Source organism: Scyliorhinus torazame, chromosome 9 (genome assembly GCF_047496885.1).
Source record: "Scyliorhinus torazame isolate Kashiwa2021f chromosome 9, sScyTor2.1, whole genome shotgun sequence".
Lineage (NCBI taxonomy): Eukaryota > Metazoa > Chordata > Chondrichthyes > Carcharhiniformes > Scyliorhinidae > Scyliorhinus > Scyliorhinus torazame.
In genome coordinates this window covers 134156291-134175315 of record NC_092715.1, presented here as the reverse complement: position 1 = coordinate 134175315, position 19025 = coordinate 134156291, and the positions used below count along the sequence as shown (strand labels likewise).

At 58.0% G+C, this 19025-nt stretch overlaps 1 protein-coding gene across 1 annotated transcript in view; it reads right to left on the bottom strand.

Annotated features, from left to right (window-relative positions):
* LOC140429483 (uncharacterized) overlaps nucleotides 1-19025 on the bottom strand; it is a 313043-nt gene that overhangs the window by 236468 nt on the left and 57550 nt on the right. The window contains exon 4 of the mRNA XM_072516535.1: nucleotides 15645-15761. Coding sequence (XP_072372636.1) covers nucleotides 15645-15761 — 117 coding nt within the window. The remainder of the gene's footprint in view (nucleotides 1-15644; nucleotides 15762-19025) is intronic.

Below are 19025 nucleotides of genomic sequence, written 5' to 3'. Positions count from 1 at the left end.
CGGGGTGGAGATTGGGGGTTGGAGAGGTGGTCCGTGCCGGGGTGGAGGTTGGGGGGGGGGGGGGGGTCCGTGCTGGGGTGGAGGTTGGGGGGGGGGTCCGTGCTGGGGTGGAGGTTGGGTCCGTGCAGGGGTGGAGGTTGGGGTTGGGGGGGGTCCGTGCCGGGGTGGAGGTTGGGGGTTGGGGAGGGGGTCCGTGCCGGGGTGGAGGTTGGGGGGGGGTCCGTGCTGGGGTGGAGGTTGGGGGGGGGTCCGTGCTGGGGTGGAGGTTGGGGGGGGGGTCCGTGCCGGGCTGGAGGTTGGGGGGGGGGGGTCCGTGCCGGGGTGGAGGTTGGGGAGGGGGTCCGTGCCGGGGTGGCGGTTGGGGGGGGGGTCCGTGCCGGGGTGGAGGTTGGGGGTTGGGGAGGGGGTCCGTGCCGGGGTGGAGGTTGGGGGGGGATCCGTGCTGGGGTGGAGGTTGGGTGGGGGGTCCGTGCTGGGGTGGAGGTTGGGGGGGGGTCCGTGCTGGGGTGGAGGTTGGGGGTTGGGGGGGTCCGTGCTGGGGTGGAGGTTGGGGGTTGGGGGGGGGGGTCCGTGCCGGGGTGGAGGTTGGGGGGGGGGGTCCGTGCTGGGGGGGAGGTTGGGGGTGGGTCCGTGCTGGGGTGGAGGTTGAGGGGGGGGCCGTGCTGGGGTGGAGGTTGGGGGTTGGGGAGGGGGTCCGTGCCGGGGTGGAGGTTGGGGGGGGGGTCCGTGCTGGGGTGGAGGTTGGGGGTTGGGGGGGGTCCGTGCTGGGGTGGAGGTTGGGTGTTGGGGGGTTCCGTGCTGGGGTGGAGGTTGAGGGTTGGGGAGGGGGTCCGTGCCGGGGTGGAGGTTGGGGGGGGGGGTCCGTGCTGGGGTGGAGGTTGGGGGGGGGATCCGTGCTGGGGTGGAGGTTGGGGGGGGGTCCGTGCTGGGGTGAAGGTTGGGGGTTGGGGGGGTCCGTGCTGGGGTGGAGGTTGGGGGTTGGGGTGGGGGTCCGTGCCGGGGTGGAGGTTGGGGTGGGTCCATGCTGGGGTGGAGGTTGGGGGGGGGGGGTCCGTGCTGGGGTGGAGGTTGGGGGGGGGGGTCCGTGCTGGGGTGGAGGCTGGGGGGTTGGGGGGGTCCGTGCTGGGGTGGAGGTTGGGGGGGGTCCGTGCTGGGGTGGAGATTGGTGGTTGGGGAAGGGGTCCGTGCCGGGGTGGAGGTTGGGGGTTGGGGGGGGTCCGTGCTGGGGTGGAGGTTGGGGGTTGGGGAGGGGGTCCGTGCCGGGGTGGAGGTTGGGGGGGGTCCGTGCTGGGGTGGAGGTTGGGGGGGGGGGTCCGTGCCGGGGTGGAGGTTGGGGGGGGGTCCATGCTGGGGTGGAGGTTGGGGGGGGGTCCGTGCCGGGGTGGAGGTTGGGGCGGGGGTCCGTGCCGGGGTGGAGGTTGGGGAGGGGGTCCGTGCCGGGGTGGAGGTTGGGGGGGGGTCTGTGCCGGGGTGGAGGTTGGGTGTTGGGGAGGGGGTCCGTGCCGGTGTGGAGGTTGGGGGGGGGTCCGTGCTGGGGTGGAGGTTGGGGGGGGTGTCCGTGCTGGGGTGGAAGTTGGGGGGGGGTCCGTGCTGGGGTTGAGGTTGGGGGTTGGGGGGGGTCCGTGCTGGGGTGGAGGTTGGGGGTTGGGGAGGGGGTCCGTGCCGAAGTGGAGGTTGGGGGAGGTCCGTGCTGGGGTGGAGGTTGGGGGTTGGGGAGGGGGTCCGTGCCGGGGTGGAGGTTCGGGGGGGGGTCCGTGCTGGGGTGGAGGTTGGGGGGTGGTCCGTGCCGGGGTGGAGGTTGGTGGGGGGTCCGTGCCGGGGTGGAGGTTGAGGGTTGGGGAGGGGGTCGTGCCGGGGTGGAGGTTGGGGGGGGTCCGTGCTGGGGTGGAGGTTGGGGGGGGGATCCGTGCTGGGGTGGAGGTTGGGGGGGGGTCCGTGCTGGGGTGAAGGTTGGGGGTTGGGGGGGTCCGTGCTGGGGTGGAGGTTGGGGGTTGGGGTGGGGGTCCGTGCCGGGGTGGAGGTTGGGGGGGGGTCCATGCTGGGGTGGAGGTTGGGGGGGGGGGGTCCGTGCTGGGGTGGAGGTTGGGGGGGGGGTCCGTGCTGGGGTGGAGGTTGGGGGGTTGGGGGGGTCCGTGCTGGGGTGGAGGTTGGGGGGGGTCCGTGCTGGGGTGGAGATTGGTGGTTGGGGAAGGGGTCCGTGCCGGGGTGGAGGTTGGGGGTTGGGGGGGGTCCGTGCTGGGGTGGAGGTTGGGGGTTGGGGAGGGGGTCCGTGCCGGGGTGGAGGTTGGGGGGGGTCCGTGCTGGGGTGGAGGTTGGGGGGGGGGTCCGTGCCGGGGTGGAGGTTGGGGGGGGGTCCATGCTGGGGTGGAGGTTGGGGGGGGTCCGTGCCGGGGTGGAGGTTGGGGCGGGGGTCCGTGCCGGGGTGGAGGTTGGGGAGGGGGTCCGTGCCGTGGTGGAGGTTGGGGGGGGGGGGTCCGTGCCGGGGTGGAGGTTGGGGGTTGGGGAGGGGGTCCGTGCCGGTGTGGAGGTTGGGGGGGGGTCCGTGCTGGGGTGGAGGTTGGGGGGGGTGTCCGTGCTGGGGTGGAAGTTGGGGGGGGGTCCGTGCTGGGGTGGAGGTTGGGGGTTGGGGGGGGTCCGTGCTGGGGTGGAGGTTGGGGGTTGGGGAGGGGGTCCGTGCCGAAGTGGAGGTTGGGGGAGGTCCGTGCTGGGGTGGAGGTTGGGGGTTGGGGAGGGGGTCCGTGCCGGGGTGGAGGTTCGGGGGGGGGTCCGTGCTGGGGTGGAGGTTGGGGGGTGGTCCGTGCCGGGGTGGAGGTTGGTGGGGGGTCCGTGCCGGGGTGGAGGTTGGGGAGGGGGTCCGTGCCGGGGTGGAGGTTGGGGGGGGGCCGTACCGGGGTGGAGGTTGGGGGTTGGGGAGGGGGTCCGTGCCGGGGTGGAGGTTGGGGGGGGGCGGGTCCGTGCTGGGGTGGAGGTTGGGGGGGGGGTGTCCGTGCTGGGGTGGAGGTTGGGGGGAGGGTCCGTGCTGGGGTGGAGGTTGGGGGTTGGGGGGGGTCCGTGCTGGGGTGGAGGTTGGGGGTTGGGGGGGTCCGTGCCGGGGTGGAGGTTGGGGGGGGGGGGTCTGTGCTGGGGTGGAGATTGGGGGGGGGGTCCGTGCTGGGGTGAAGGTTGTGGGTTGGGGGGGGTCCGTGCTGGGGTGGAGGTTGGGGGTTGGGGAGGGGGTCCGTGCCGGGGTGGAGGTTGGGGGTTGGGGGGGGTCCGTGCTGGGGTGGAGGTTGGGGGTTGGGGAAGGGGTCCGTGCCGGGGTGGAAGTTGGGGGGGGGGCCGTGCTGGGGTGGAGGTTGGGGGGGGGGTCCGTGCTGGGGTGGAGGTTGGGGGGGGGGTCCGTGCTGGGGTGGAGGTTGGGGGTTGGGGGGGGTCCGTGCTGGGGTGGAGGTTGGGGGTTGGGGAGGGGTCCGTGCCGGAGTGGAGGTTGGGGGGGGTCCGTGCTGGGGTGGAGGTTGGGGGTTGGGGGGGTCCGTGCCGGGGTGGAGGTTGGGGGGGGGGGTCCGTGCAGGGGTGGAGATTGGGGGGGGGGTCCGTGCTGGGGTGCAGGTTGTGGGTTGGGGGGGGTCCGTGCTGGGGTGGAGGTTGGGGGTTGGGGAGGTGGTCCGTGCCGGGGTGGAGGTTGGGGGTTGGGGGGGGTCCGTGCTGGGGTGGAGGTTGGGGGTTGGGGAAGGGGTCCGTGCCGGGGTGGAGGTTGGGGGGGGGTCCGTGCTGGGGTGGAGGTTGGGGGGGGGGGTCCGTGCTGGGGTGGAGGTTGGGGGGGGGGTCCGTGCTGGGGTGGAGGTTGGGGGTTGGGGGGGGGTCCGTGCTGGGGTGGAGGTTGGGGCTTGGGGAGGGGGTCCGTGCCGGGGTGGAGGTTGGGGGTTGGGGGGGGTCCGTGCTGGGGTGGAGGTTGGGGGTTGGGGACGGGGTCCGTGCCGGGGTGGAGGTTGGGGGGGGGTCCGTGCTGGGGTGGAGGTTGGGGGGGGGTCCTTGCTGAGGTGGAGGTTGGGGGGGGTCCGTGCTGGGGTGGAGGTTGGGGGGGGGGGGGGTCCGTGCTGGGGTGGAGGTTGGGGGTGGGTCCGTGCTGGGGTGGAGGTTGGGGGGGGTCCGTGCTGGGGTGGAGGTTGGGGGTTGGAGGGGGGTCCGTGCCGGGGTGGAGGTTCGGGAGGGGGTCCGTGCCGGGGTGGAGGTTGGGGAGGGGGTCCGTGCCGGGGTGGAGGTTGGGGGGGGGGGTCCGTGCCGGGGTGGAGGTTGGGGAGGGGGTCCGTGCCGGGGTGGAGGTTGGGGGTTGGGGGGAGGTCCGTGCTGGGGTGGAGGTTGGGGGTTGGGGGGGTCCGTGCTGGGGTGGAGGTTGGGGGTTGGGGGGGGGTCCGTGCCGGGGTGGAGGTTGGGGAGGGGGTCTGTGCCGGGGTGGGTGATGGGAGGGAAAATGAGTTGGTCCACCTGGCCAGGTGCCAGCCTCCAACAGTTGGACCCATGCGGTCCATGCCACCTGGCTGGGGGGAGGAGGGGATATGGGCAATGATGACATGTCGTCGTTCCCCTCCCCCCCCACCAGGCCGTCATGTTTTCAGACCATCCAGCGATGTTGGCCGCCGTGGTGGCAGCCGCTCATGTCTATGTTGCCCTGGATGAGGAGGAGGAGCGTGCCAGAGAGGCGGCGCAGGCTGCCGCAGAGGGGCAGGCGGCAGCCGCCCAGGCTGGAGGGACACCTGACCGACAGGACGAGGAGGGGGAGGAGGACGTCGCGGCCCCACGGCAACGGAGGAACCCGAGGGCGCCCCGTGTGTACCGGCCCCGGCAGTCATACCAGGACCTCACGGACCGGGAATGCAGGAGGAGACTCCGGTTGAGCCGGGAAACCGTGGCACACATCTGCCACCTGCTGGCACACCTGTCACCGCGTGGCACTGGCGGTGGACACCCTCTCCCCGTGTCCGTCAAGGTTACGGTGGCCCTGAACTTTTATGCAACGGGGTCATTCCAGGCACCGAGTGGGGACCTGTCCGGCATATCGCAGACATCGGTGCATCGGTGCATCCGGGCAGTGACAGATGCCCTTTATGCCATGGCGCACCGCTACATCCGCTTCCCCGTGGACCGGGCCAGCCAAGATGCCCGGGACTTGGGCTTCTCTGCCGTTGCCGGGTTCCCCATGGTCCAGGGCGCGATCGATGGGATGCACGTCGCGGTGCGGCCACCTGCAGAGAACAGGGCCGTGTTCACTAATAGGAAGGGGACCTATTCGATGAACGTACAGGTGGTCTGCGACCACCGCATGATGATCCTGCACGTCTGCGCCCGTCACCCAGGCAGTGTACACGACTCATTCGTGTTGTCGCGGTCATCCATCCCCGGCATGTACGAGGGACGCCATCCCCGGCTGAGGGGCTGGTTGCTGGGCGACAGGGGCTACCCATTGCGATCGTGGCTGATGACGCCTATACGGAGGCCACACAATGAGGCGGAGAACCGCTACAATGATGCCCATGTAGCGACAAGGGGAGTGATCGAGAGGTGCTTTGGCGTGCTGAAGATGTGTTTCAGGTGCCTGGACCTCTCTGGGGGCGCCCGATGGCCCCCAGGCCTCTACATGGGTGGGGGATGCGAACGGACTGGCCATCCGACGCGCCCCCGACATCTGGCGCTGCCAGTCCTGGAGGCCCGTGCTGGTATCGACAGGGGTCTGCAGGTTTGCAGCCATGGAGCCCAGGGGGTTGTCAAACCCTGTCTGTGACAGTGCGACGCCGGCTCGCACATGGCCACTGGCGCCGATGCCCTCAGCGATGGCCTGCTGAGACTGGGCCATGGCCTGCTGAGACTGGGCCATGGCCTGCAGAGACTGGGCCATGGCCTGCAGAGACTGGGCCATGGCCTGCAGAGACTGGGCCATGGCCTGCAGAGACTGGGCTATGGCCTGCTGAGACTGGGCCATGGCCTGCTGAGACTGGGCTATGGCGTTGAGCGCCTCTGCCATCTGGCGCTGACTCATGGCCTCCTGTGAGAGGGCAGCCATTTCCTGGGCCACAGACGCCGCCTGCACGGAAGGCCCCAGGCCTCGCAAACCATTCCCCATGTCTGACACCGTCGCACCCATTGCCTCCACCGCGGACGCCACCCGTGCGGTGTCAGCCTGGGTGGCACGCATGACCAGGACCACTCCCAGCTCCTGGACGCGGGTGGACTCCTCCACCTGCGACCGCAGCCGCCGCAAGCCACCCGTCACCCTATTCGCTCGTCTCCGTGTCGGTGGTTGCATCGGATCTATGTGTGGGTGTGGTAACTGCAGGAACCCGGGATCCATCTGGGCGGCAGATGTTCGCTTGGCCTGGGCTGCCCTCCGACCGCCCGGTCCCTCTGCTGCTCCTACCTCCACCTGCTGTACCGGGACGGCTGTGTTGTGCGCACCAGTGAGTGTACCAGACGCCTCATCACTAAAGTGCCCAACCGTGGTGAGTGTTTCTGCGATGGTGGAGGGTGTTGGTGACAGCAGTGGCGTTGGGTCGTGCTCTTCGTCCCACTCTGACTCCATGGCACTTTGGGGTGGGGGTTCGTCTCCACCCATCCACTCTGAGTCACTGTCCGGTATTTCGTCTTCCCGGGTAGGGGTGTCCTGGGTAGTGCTGTCCCGGGTAGGGGTGTCCTGGGTAGTGGTGTCCCGGGTAGTGGTGTCCCGGGTAGGGGTGTCCTGGATAGTGGTGTCCTGGGTAGTGGTGTCCTGGCTCGGATGTGATGGGGGCCTGTGGCTGCCCCCCTCATCGCTGGGTGGTCGCTCCCGCACGTGACGGGGGTGTCATCTCCCTGTTGCTCCAGGTCTCTCCGTCTCCCGTGGTGTGCGAGGGGCATCCTGCGGGCGTCGCATGCTGGAGGGTCCGGGTCTCTCCGTCTCCCGTGGTATGCGAGGGGCATCCTGCGGGCGTCGCATGCTGGAGGGTGCGGGTCTCTCCGTCTCCTGTGGTCTCCGAGGGGCATCCTGCGGGCGTCGAATGCTGGAGGGTCCGGGTCTCTCCGTCTCCTGTGGTGTGCGAGGGGCATCCTGCGGGCGTCGCATGCTGGAGGGTGCGGGTCTCTCCGTCTCCCGTGGTGTGCGAGGGGCATCCTGCGGGCGTCGCATGCTGGAGGGTCCGGGTCTCTCCGTCTCCCGTGGTGTGCGAGGGGCATCCTGCGGGCGTCGCATGCTGGAGGGTGCGGGTCTCTCCGTCTCCTGTGGTCTCCGAGGGGCATCCTGCGGGCGTCGCATGCTGGAGGATCCGGGTCTCTCCGTCTCCCGTGGTGTGCGAGGGGCATCCTGCGGGCGTCGCATGCTGGAGGGTCCGGGTCTCTCCGTCTCCCGTGGTGTGCGAGGGGCATCCTGCGGGCGTCGCATGCTGGAGGGTGCGGGTCTCTCCGTCTCCTGTGGTCTCCGAGGGGCATCCTGCAGGCGGTGTGCATCTGCGGGGATGGGTGCCTGGACGTTTGGTCCTGCGATACACAATGAAGCATGCATGGTTAGACATCAGGCAGTGATCAGGTGATACGGGGGAGGGGGATATAGGGGAGGGGGGATCTGGGGACGGGCTGTTGATGGCTCACTTGCTCGTGGGCCCCCGACCTCTGCACCAGCAACCTCCCGGTCCTCAGGTCCGCCAGCCAGTTCCAGGGCCCTTTCCTCGTGTACGGTCAGTGGCCTCTCATCAGCGGGCCCTCCTCCAGTCCTCACATGCTCCCTATTGTTGTGTGCGCGCTTCTCCTGTGGGGGGGGGGGGGGGGTGGTGGCAGGGGTAAAAGGCAACAGTGTTAGGCAGGTATATGAATGCACGCCATCGGTTGCGCGTGCATTGCAGAGGTTAAGGTTAGGGCTGGATTCACTTGGGGATATGGGGGATATGGGGGAGGGGGGATATGGGGGAGGGGGGGATATGGGGGAGGCTCACCCTGCCTGCTCTGACGAGGTCGTTCACCTTCTTGTGGCACTGGGTGCCTGTCCGTGGTGTCAGGGCCACAGCGGTGACGGCCTCTGCCACTTCCCTCCACAGACGCCGGCTGTGGCGTGGGGCAACTCTGCGGCCGTGCCCGGGATACATGGCGTCCCTCCTCTGCTCCACCGTGTCCAGGAGCGCCTCCACATCGCGTGACTCGAACCTCGGGGCTGAGCGACGGCCAGCCATCAAGTCGGGTGTTGCGGTCGGCTGTTCCGGTCGGGTGGGGGGGGAGCTGCGCGGCCTTATGAGCCGTCACACCGTGCAGCGCGTATGACGCTGCACGGCGTGAACCACTGCGCAAGCGCGGATCCCGTTACATCGCTGCTAGCCCATTTCGGGCCTCAGACTATCGGCCCATTTTTATGACGTGACGCAAGTGGGATTTGCGCCGTTTTTTGCGTCGATCGGCGGACTTTCCGCCGATAATGGAGAATTTCGCCCCAGTTTTCATTCTCCTATTTTGTTTTGGTTGGATATACAGTTATTGTTAGTCACTGGGATCTTGGTGGAAGGAACACTCCTTCATAAGGAATATTTCTGCAATAATTGATTATCAATTTATTTGGGATGAAGGTAGATAGATTTGGTTAATGGGCCCAGCCTGATAAATTGGACAATTTCAATTCTATCAGGTGCCCAGTTAACTGCCTTCATTGCGAAAGAATATTTTAAGGTTTTAAGATGCTTTCCAGTATTTTTTCAAGCATGGCGTATTTATTTTATGCCCACTTTGTAATTTATTACAAATAGTTTTGTATTATTAATACTCAATAATTTAACAGCAGTTACTTTATAATTAACTTTTTTGCAATGTCTCAAGAACCCCTTCCCAAACATGGAAGGAGGATTTTGAAATAAATTGCTTTTTATCGCTAAAGAGAAATCCTGTAAACAATCTCTTCTCCTCTTTTCAATTAATTTTTCTCCCGCTCATTAGTTCCCTTGTGCCATGGGTCATTATCTGAACAACAGGGCTGGCAGTTATCCTGTTCCCAAAGGGTTTGGAGAGTATTGCTCTGCTACCAGTCGCTGGAGGTGCTAATGAGTACAACATCAGTGGACTGGTTCTTTAATCCATCTTTTCCTTCTTGCTGAGAAGTGTCCAACACCCCGAGACATCCTGGTCAAAATGTATTATGTGGAGAATAAGAGAAACAATCTTGTACATTTCAAAATCCATTGTTATAGCACAGCACTGTGAAACTAGACCATCCATAAAGACTGAAAAATAAGCCAATACTATATCAGCACTGTACAACTGATTGATGCTAGTCCATTAAAGTAGAGCGTTGATTCTGTTCGAATTTCCACTGCGTACCACACTAAAAAGTAAGTTTTATGATGCTTCACTTCTAGCATCGAGCATCATTCAGAACGAGTGCAGATTGCAGTCAGATGTAAAAGTTCCAGTCATTAAATGGATCACAAGAAAGTCAAGAATGTCAGGTCATCAATGCACCGATTTGCACACCTGCCTGTTCAGGTCAAACCATTTTCAGGAAAAACTTCATTCAATTATGAACACCTCGGACGCGAATCTCCGGATGCTTTGGGCTCTCGATTGAGGGCAGCGCGGCCGGTGAATGCTGGGAGAGGCCTCCAGTGAGCCTCCCGAAAGGCTTGCTTCTCCTGGGATTCTCCGCAGTCCCGTGAAACGTCGGAATTGGAACCCCACCCCAAATGGGCGGGACCGAATGACGCTCGTGGACATTGGTCATAAACCTACTTATGACCTACCTGAACGCGATCCAGAAACTTCCCGCGATTCCGCAGCCTCCCCAGTAAGGCTGCAGCTGGGCGCCGATCAGTGCTGGTCCACCCAAAGGTGGATCAGGCGGAACTGCACCCAGAGGATTTTCCGGGCTACTGGAGACCCCAGGGTGGTCAGGGTAAGTGCAGGGTGGATCCCAGCCCCCCCCCCCCCCCCCCTCCCGTAATGCTGCCACCTTGGCACTGCCCAGATATCACCTCGGCACTGCCACCCTGGCACTGCCAAGGTGCCTGTATGGCACTGCCACGCCAGCAGGAGCACTGCCTGGGTGCTAGGGTGGCAGTGCAAGGGTGCCTGAATGCCATGGTGGGATTGCCAAGTCAGGGGGGGGGGGTCCAAGCCCATGAAAAGAGAGTAGATGGGGATTGTTTGAAGGGTGGGGATTGTTTGAAGGAGTGCAGGGCAGGGGGGTCTCCGTGATGCTGCGTGAGTGATGGGTGGGGTCCTAGAAGGAAGGGGGTGCTGTAAGGGGATTTGGGGGGGTCTAAAGAAGGGGTACCCCAAGGGACCCCATAGCAGGATATCCTCACTTGGGGAGTGTGGGGTTGTGTCCATGTGTGTGTGTTGAGGGGGGGGGGGGGGGGGTGACATTGTCCGTGGCATTGGCACTTAGCTGCTGAAACGGAGAATCCAGCTCTCTTAATGTGGGCTAAACCAGTGAGAAACTCCCCAGGGCCCAAAAAAGTGACTAAGGACTGGATTCTTTGATTTTGAGGCTATGTCCGGAGGAAGTGTCTAGTTTTACGATGACAATGTCGGCAGCGCCCCCACACCAATGCTCTGCTCAACCGCAGAGAAGATGAGGATCTGGGTTAGAGGGGGGACTCCCAGTGGGTTAGAATGGAGGAGAGTCTGTGCAGGAGGTCGGGGCTGAGGGCATTGGCAACAGCACCACTCCCGATGGCCCCGGGGAAATACTCAGGGAGTCCGGTTGTAGTAGCGATGTTGAAAATCTGGAAGCAGTTGTGCCAGCACTTTAGGCTGGGATGGGGTCAAGGGAAATGCTGATTGGAGGAGGTGCTGATGACAGAGGGAATGGAGAAGGGAGTGGTGTCGACGATTTATGGGGCGATTCTGGGAAAAGATAAGGCACCGCTGGAGGGGATTAAGGGAAAGTGGGAGGAAGAATTTGGTGAGAGCATGGAGGAGGGATTGTGGTGTGAGGTGCTCCGGAAGGTAAATGCCTCAACTTCGTGTGCGAGGTTTGGGCTGATACAGCTGAAGGTGGTGTATAGGGCGAGGATGAGCCGACTCTTTGAGGGGATAGAGGATGTTTGTGAACATTGCAGGGGGAGGGGGTTTTGGTCCTGTCCAAAGCTGGAGGGGTATTGGAGGGAGGTGTTCAGGGTAATTTCGAAGATGGTACATGTGAGGCTTGAGCCGGGTCCTCTGGAGGCCATCTTTGGGGTATCGGATCGGCTGGGGTTGGAAGCGGGTGCAGAGGCAGATGTTTTGTATTTGCCTCGCTGATCGCCCGAAGGCGGATCCTGTTGGGGTGGTGGTCAGTTTCTCCATCCTGTGCCCTGGCGTGGCGGGGGCATCTGTTGGAGTTTTAACATTCGAGAAGTGAAGTTTGAGTTGAGGGGAAGGATGGAAGGGTTCTACAATTCATGGGCTTTGTTTATTGTGCACTTTCAAGAATTGGATGACATCGAACATTAGGGGGGGTGGTGGTTGGGGTTGGGCGGGGGGGGCATTGGGGTTGGGCGGGCGGTTGGACTGTGTATGTTGTTGGTGACTATATATGGGTGGATGGTGGATTTCTGAATCCTTTTCTTTGATGTTTGTATTTAAAATGTCGAGGGTTGTTTGGGGGTTGGTGGGACGGAGGAATTGTTGGCCATGGGATTGCCATTGTATTTGTTACCATTGATTGTTTGTTGATGGGTGTGAATTTGGATGCAATTGTGAAAAAGGAGAATAAAAATATTTTTTCATGATTAGACCGCGGGCCAGGAGGTGGTGGGGGTGAGTGTGTGGGTGGGGTATGGTGAGGGTGGTGTAGTGTGAGGGTGACAAACTAATGTTCAATGTCATCCAATTCTTGAAAGTGCCCAATAAACAAAGCCCATGAATTGTAGAATCCTTCCATCTTTCCCTCAACTCAAACTTCACCTTCTCGAATGTTAAAACTCCAACAGATGCCCCCGCTACGCCAGGGCACAGGATGGAGAAACTGACCACCACCCCAACAGGATCCGCCTTCGGGCGATCAGCGAGGCGAATACAAAACATCTGCCTCTGCACCCGCTTCCAACCCCAGCCGATCCGATACCCCAAAGATGGCCTCCAGAGGACCCGGCTCAAGCCTCACATGTACCATCTTTGAAATTACCCTGAACACCTCCCTCCAATACCCCTCCAGCTTTGGACAGGACCAAAACCCCCTCCCCCTGCAATGTTCACAAACATCCTCTATCCCCTCAAAGAGTCGGCTCATCCTCGCCTTTGTGAGGTGTGCCCTATACACCACCTTCAGCTGTATCAGCTGGGGCAGAGTGCTGCCTACTCACCATGGCCGCCCTGAGGAGGTTGTGCAGTTTTTTCCTGGCTGGTCAGGACAACATTGCCCATGGCGCTGACCGCCTCTGCCACCTGCACCTAGGCACGGCAATAAGCGGTGGCTGGCAGCCCCCTTCCCAGGCCAGGGTACAGCGTCATCTTCCTCTCCTCCACGGCGTCCAGGATGGTCTTGAGTTCTGCGTTCGTGAACGTTTGGCTGCTCTCCTCGCTGCCATCTTGTTGGCTGGGATGGTGTGTGTGGGAAGTGAAGTGTGTATATGCGACTGCAGCTTGTCAGCCTCCTGAGTGTCAATTGCGAAACATAGAACAGAGAACATTACAGCGCAGTACAGGCCCTTCGGCCCTCGTTGTTGCGCCGACCTGTGAAACCACTCTAAAGCCCATCTACACTACTCCCTTATCATCCAGATGTGTATCCAATGACCATTTGAATGCCCTTAGTGTTGGCGAGTCCGCTACTGTTGCAGGCAGGGCATTCCACACCCTTATTACTCTCTGAGTAAAGAACCTACCTCTGACATCTGTCCTATATCTATCTCCCCTCAATTTAAAGCTATGTCCCCTCGTGCTAGACATCACCATCCGAGGAAAAAGGCTCTCACTGTCCACCCTATCCAATCTGATCATCTTGTATGCCTCAATTAAGTCACCTCTTAACCTTCTTCTCTCGAACAAAAACAGCCTCAAGTTCCTCAGCCTTTCCTCATAAGATCATCCCTCTATACCAGGCAACATTCTGGTAAATCTCCTCTGCACCCTTTCCAATGCTTCCACATCGTTCCTATAATGCGGCGACCAGAATTGCACACAATACTCCAAATGCGGCCGCACCAGAGTTTTGTACAGCTGCAACGTGACCTCATGGCTCCGAAACTCAATCCCTCTACCAATAAAAGCTAACACACCGTACGCCTTCTTAACAACCCTCTCAACCTGGGTGGCAACTTTCAGGGATCTATGTACATGGACACCAAGATCTCTCTGCTCATCCACACTGCCAAGAATCTTACCATTAGCCCAGTACTCAGTCTTCCTGTTATTCCTTCCAAAATGAATCACCTCACACTTTTCTGCATTAAACTCCATTTGCCACCTCTCAGCCCAGCGCTGCAGCTTATCTATGTCCCTCTATAACTTGTAACATCCTTCCACACTGTCCACAACTCCACTGACTGTAGTGTCATCTGCAAATTTACTCACCCATCCTTCTACGCCCTCCTCCAGGTCATTTATAAAAATGACAAACAGCAGTGGCCCCAAAACAGATCCTTGTGGTACACCACTAGTAACTAGACTCCAGTCTGACCATTTCCCATCAACCACCACCCTTTGTCTTCTTCCAGCTAGCCAATTTTTGATCAAAACTGCTAAATCATCCTGAATCCCATGCCTCCGTATTTTCTGCAGTAGCCTACCATGGGAGCCTTATCAAACGCTTTACTGAAATCCATATACACCACATCAACTGCTTTACCCTCATCCACCTGTTTGGTCACCTTCTCAAAAAATTCAATAAGATTTGTGAGGCACGACCTACCCTTCACAAAACTGTGTTCACTATCTCTAATCAACACCGGCGCCCCGCAAGGCTGCGTACCTAGCCCCCTACTCTACTCCCTGTACACACACGACTGCGTGGCAAAACTTGGTTCCAACTCCATCTACAAGTTTGCTGACGATACGACCATAGTAGGCCGGATCTCGAATAACGATGAGTCCGAATACAGGAGGGAGACAGAGAACCTAGTGGAGTGGTGTAGCAACAACAATCTCTCCCTCAATGCCAGCAAAACTAAAGAGTTGGTCATTGACTTCAGGAAGCAAAGTACTGTACACACCCCTGTCAGCATCAACGGGGCCGAGGTGGAGATGGTTAACAGTTTCAAATTCCTAGGGGTGCACATCTCCAAAAATCTGTCCTGGTCCACCCACGTCAACGCTACCACCAAGAAAGCACAACTTCCTCAGGAAACTAAGGAAATTCGGCATGTCCACATTGACTCTTACCAACTTTTACAGATGCACCATAGAAAGCATCCTATCAGGCTGCATCACAGCCTGGTATGGCAACTGCTCGGCCCAGGACCGCAAGAAACTTCAGAGAGTCGTGAACACCGCCCAGTCCATCACACAAACCTGCCTCCCATCCATTGACTCCATCTACACCTCCCGCTGCCTGGGGAAAGCGGGCAGTATAATCAAAGATCCCTCACACCCGGCTTACTCACTCTTCCAACTTCTTCCATCGGGCAGGAGATACAGAAGTCTGAGAACACGCACGAACAGACTCAAAAACAGCTTCTTCCCCACTGTCACCAGACTCCTAAATGACCCTCTTATGGACTGACTTCATTAACACTACACCCTGTATGCTTCATCCGATGCCAGTGCTTATGTAGTTACATTGTATATGTTGTGTTGCCCTATTATGTATTTTCTTTTATTCCCTTTTCTTCTCATGTACGTAATGATCTGTTGAGCTGCTCGCAGAAAAATACTTTTCACTGGACCTCGGTACAAGTGACAATAAACAAATCCAATCCAATCCAATCAAATTATTCCTTTCCAGATGATTATACATCCTATCTCTTATAAACCTTTCCAAGATTTTGCCCACAACAGAAGTAAGGCTCACTGGTCTATAGTTACCGGGGTTGTCTCTACTCCCCTTCTTGAACAAGGGGACAACATTTGCTATCCTCCAGTCTTCTGGCACTATTCCTGTAGACAAAGATGATTTAAAGATCAAAGCCAAAGGCTCAGCAATCTCCTCCCTAGCTTCCCAGAGAATCCTCGGATAAATCCCATCCGGCCCAGGGGACTTATCTATTTTCACACTTTCCAGAATTGCTAACACCTCCTCCTTATGAACCTCAAGCCCTTCTAGTCTAGTAGCCTGAATCTCAGTACTCTCCTCGACAACATTGTCTTTTTCCTGTGTGAATACTGACGAAAAATATTCATTTAGCACCTCTCCTATCTCCTCGGACTCCACGCACAACTTCCCACGACTGTCCTTGACTGGCCCTACTCTTACCCTAGTCATTCTTTTATTTCTGACATATCTAGAGAAAGCTTTAGGGTTATCGAATTGGTGAATCCCGCACCGTTTTTCATTAGAATCGATTGTGTTCCATATGGCACCGGCGCTAGCCCCTTAACAGTAGCAGAATTGGTCCAGGTGTTGTGCCAGTTTTGCTGTAGCAGAACTCCACAAATTCTGTGCTGGCGTCAACACTTTAGTCTCATAAATGGAGAATTCCACCCAAGATATTTTGCAGCTACAAATGGGTTAACATTGGAAACTCAGACATAAATTGGCCAATGTTTCAATTTAGTGGTATAGGATGAAGAGGAAAAGTACTCACTGATTTCAAGTCTGGTATCTTTTTATTTAACTGATCCTGAAGAAATCTTAATTTTTGATTGTAATTTTCTCTCATGATTATAATTTCATTCTGTAGTTCATTTATTTTGGCATCAGCCTGCAACAGAGAATGTTACCTTAGTTAAATCACCATCACAAACGTCTGTATAAAATTGAAGTTCAAATGCACTTTGTCAGCCAATAAAACAAACATTCAAAGAAGCACAGGGCTGAATTCTGCACCGAATCAGGAACTCCGCTACCAACGGTGAGTAGCGCAGAATTCTAGCGACAGGCAGTAAATGGGATTGGCATCAGAGCTAATCTCACAGCAAGTCGTCATCATCTTCCATCCCACAGACAAGACTGCCGATCCTGCCAACCCAGAGCCAACATCCTATGGTGATGCTGGTATGACCCTTGGAGGGGGAAGGGGAAGCTGTGGTAATGGTAAGGAGTGGTAGACTAGGGGGAAGGTGGAGTAAAGGACTATGGGAGAGGGATGGGGTGAGAGGCTCAGGGAGAAGTGTATTCTGGTTGGGAGGAGTGGTTAAAGTGAGAGGGGGCAGAGGTGGGAAATGGCAGTCGAGTTGCCGTTAGCCTGGCCTCCTGGTTGGTAAATCAGGTGGTGATGAGGTTGTCCCATGTGCGGCCCTGGATCACACGTTGGGTGGCCTGCCGTACCAGCTCAGGCTCCACACCCAGATCTTCCTGGACACCCTCCTTATCAAATGTGGCCTTCTGTTCTTCCTCCTCCTTCAGCATGTTGCCCCTCTGCTGTGCCATGTTATGAAGGACGCAGCAGGCAGTCACGAGCCTCCCTGGGGGCTATAATGGAATGCTCCACCAGAGTAGTCCAGGCATCAGAAATACACCTTGAGCATGCCAATGAACCGCTCAATGATGCTCCTGGTTTCTGCCTGAGTATCTTTATAACAGTTCTGCACCTCAGTCTGGGGCCTCCACACAGGCATCATTAACCATGACATGAAGGGGTTCGTCGTGTCTCACTAACGTGATTGAGGTTTTTGAGAAAGTGACGATTGATGAAGGAAGGGCAGTGGATGTTGTCTATATGGACTTCAGTAAAGCCTTTGACAAGGTCCCTCATGGCAAACTGGTACAAAAGGTGAAGTCACAAATGATCAGAGGTGAGCTGGCAAGGTGGATACAGAACTGACTCAGTCATAGAAGACAGACAGTAGCAATGGAAGGGTGCTTTTCTGAATGGAGGGCTGTGACTAGTGGTGTTCCGCATGGATCAGTGCTGGGACCTTTGTTGTTCGTAGTATACATAAATGATTTGGAAGAAAATGTAGCTGGTTGATTCGTAGGTTTGCGGATGACACAAAGGTTGGTGGAGTTGCGGATAGTGTTGAGGATTGTCAGAGGATACAACAGGATATAGATCGGTTGGAAACTTGGGCAGAGAAATGGCAGATGGAGTTTAATCCGGACAAATGTGAGGTAATGCATTTTGGAAGGTCTAATACAGATGGGAAATATACAGAAAATGGCCGAACCCTCGGGAATATTGACCGGCAGAGTGATCTGGACATATAGGTCCACAGATCACTGAAAGTGGCAACTCAGGTGGATAAGGCATGCTTGCCTTCATCGGTCAGGGCATTGAGTATAAAAATTGGCAAGTCATGCTGCAGTTGTACCAAACCTTACTTAGGCCACATTTGGAACATTGAGTACAATTCTGGCTGCTGCACTATGAGAAGGATGTGGAGGCTTTGGAGAGGGTAGAGAAGAGGTTTACCAAGATGTTGCCTGGTCTGGAGGGTATTAGCTATGAGGAGAGGTTGAATAAACTCGGATTGTTTTGACTGGAACGACGGTGGTTGAGGGGTGACCTGATAGAGCTTTACAAAATTATGAGTGGTATAGACAGAGTGGATAGTCGGATGCTTTTTCCTCGGGTGGAAATTAACTCCTGGATTCAAAATAGGAGGGAGACAGATAGTAGATAAATAAAGGCCAGTTAATTTCACATCTAACGGAAGGAAAAGTCTAGAATCTTTGTTTAAGGCGGATATAGTAGGGCACTTAAATCTTAATGTAAAAAACCTGACAACTTCAGTTAGGCTTGGCTTAACTTCATCACTCCTGGTAATTCAATCATCACTCAGTGTCCCCAGCTGTCAAAACCGATTTCCGGTTTGTAGTGGTTAGTTAAAGTGTTCGCTTTTCTGGTCAGTTTTGACAGGGGGCAGAGGTCTAAGGTGTGAGGGGGAAAGTTAGAAGAGATGTGCGAGGCAAATGTTTTACAATTGACATTTTACACAGAGGGTGGTGAGTGCCGGGAATGCACTGCCAGGGGAGGTGGTGGAAGCAGATACAATAGTGACATTTAAGAAGCATCTTAACAAGTACATGAATAGGATGGGAATGGAGGGATATAGACCCCAGAAGTGCAGAAGGTTTCAGTTTAGATAAGCATAATGATCAGCACAGGCTTGGATGGCTGAAGGGCCTGTTCTTGTGCTGTACTGTTGTTCGTTCTTTGACCTCAACAAGTAACCCTTGTCGCCCACAAGCCAACCTTCTCACCCAAGGGATCACCTTGAAAGTGCCGGGAACTGGCAAGTGCGCCAGGATGCATGCTATGTTCACGCTGCCGGAGTATCGGGTGCAGACGTGCATGATGTGCAGTTGATGGTCGCACACCAACTGCACATTCTTTGAGTGGAATTCCTTCTCATTGAAACTGTCGAACTGCTGCTCGGAAGGTGACATTGGTGCCATCGATTGCCCTGTGGACCTGGGGCATACCAGCGAAGTCGGCAAACTCTGCTGCCTGTGCATCCTGATGGGTCTGCTCCAGGTTGAAGATGATGTCTATCGATGCTCGGGCGCATAGGGCATCCGTAACAGCATGGATGCACCTGTTGTGGACGATTGCGAGATACCACTCAGGTCCTCGCTCACGCCCTGGAATGAGTCAGAGGCATAGAAGTTATGGGCAACCTGCACCTTGACAGCCACCGGGAGCAGGTGTCCTCCTGGGTGTCCTCTTCCATACCCCGGCAGTGCCAGGTACATCACTATCTGGCACAGGTGGCGCATGGTCCCCCTGATGAGCTGGAGTTTGCAGTGGCACACACAGTCCCCTCGGCCTGATAGACAGATGGCACTTGAGCCTTGCTGGCTGGCCCCTGCTGTTCTGGGACAGGCTCCTGTCATGCTGGGTCTTCTCTGGCTTGGCCCTGGTGCTCACATTACTTTGCATTCGCAATGGCAGAAGTGGCCAAGTATATGCCAAGTTAGCAAGATGAAGATTTCCTTGAAATCCAATGCTAAAATATTACATGCTCACCCTGAGTTGGCCTGCTCCACCATCCTCACCTTATCCTACACATCAGGGTTAGGGAGT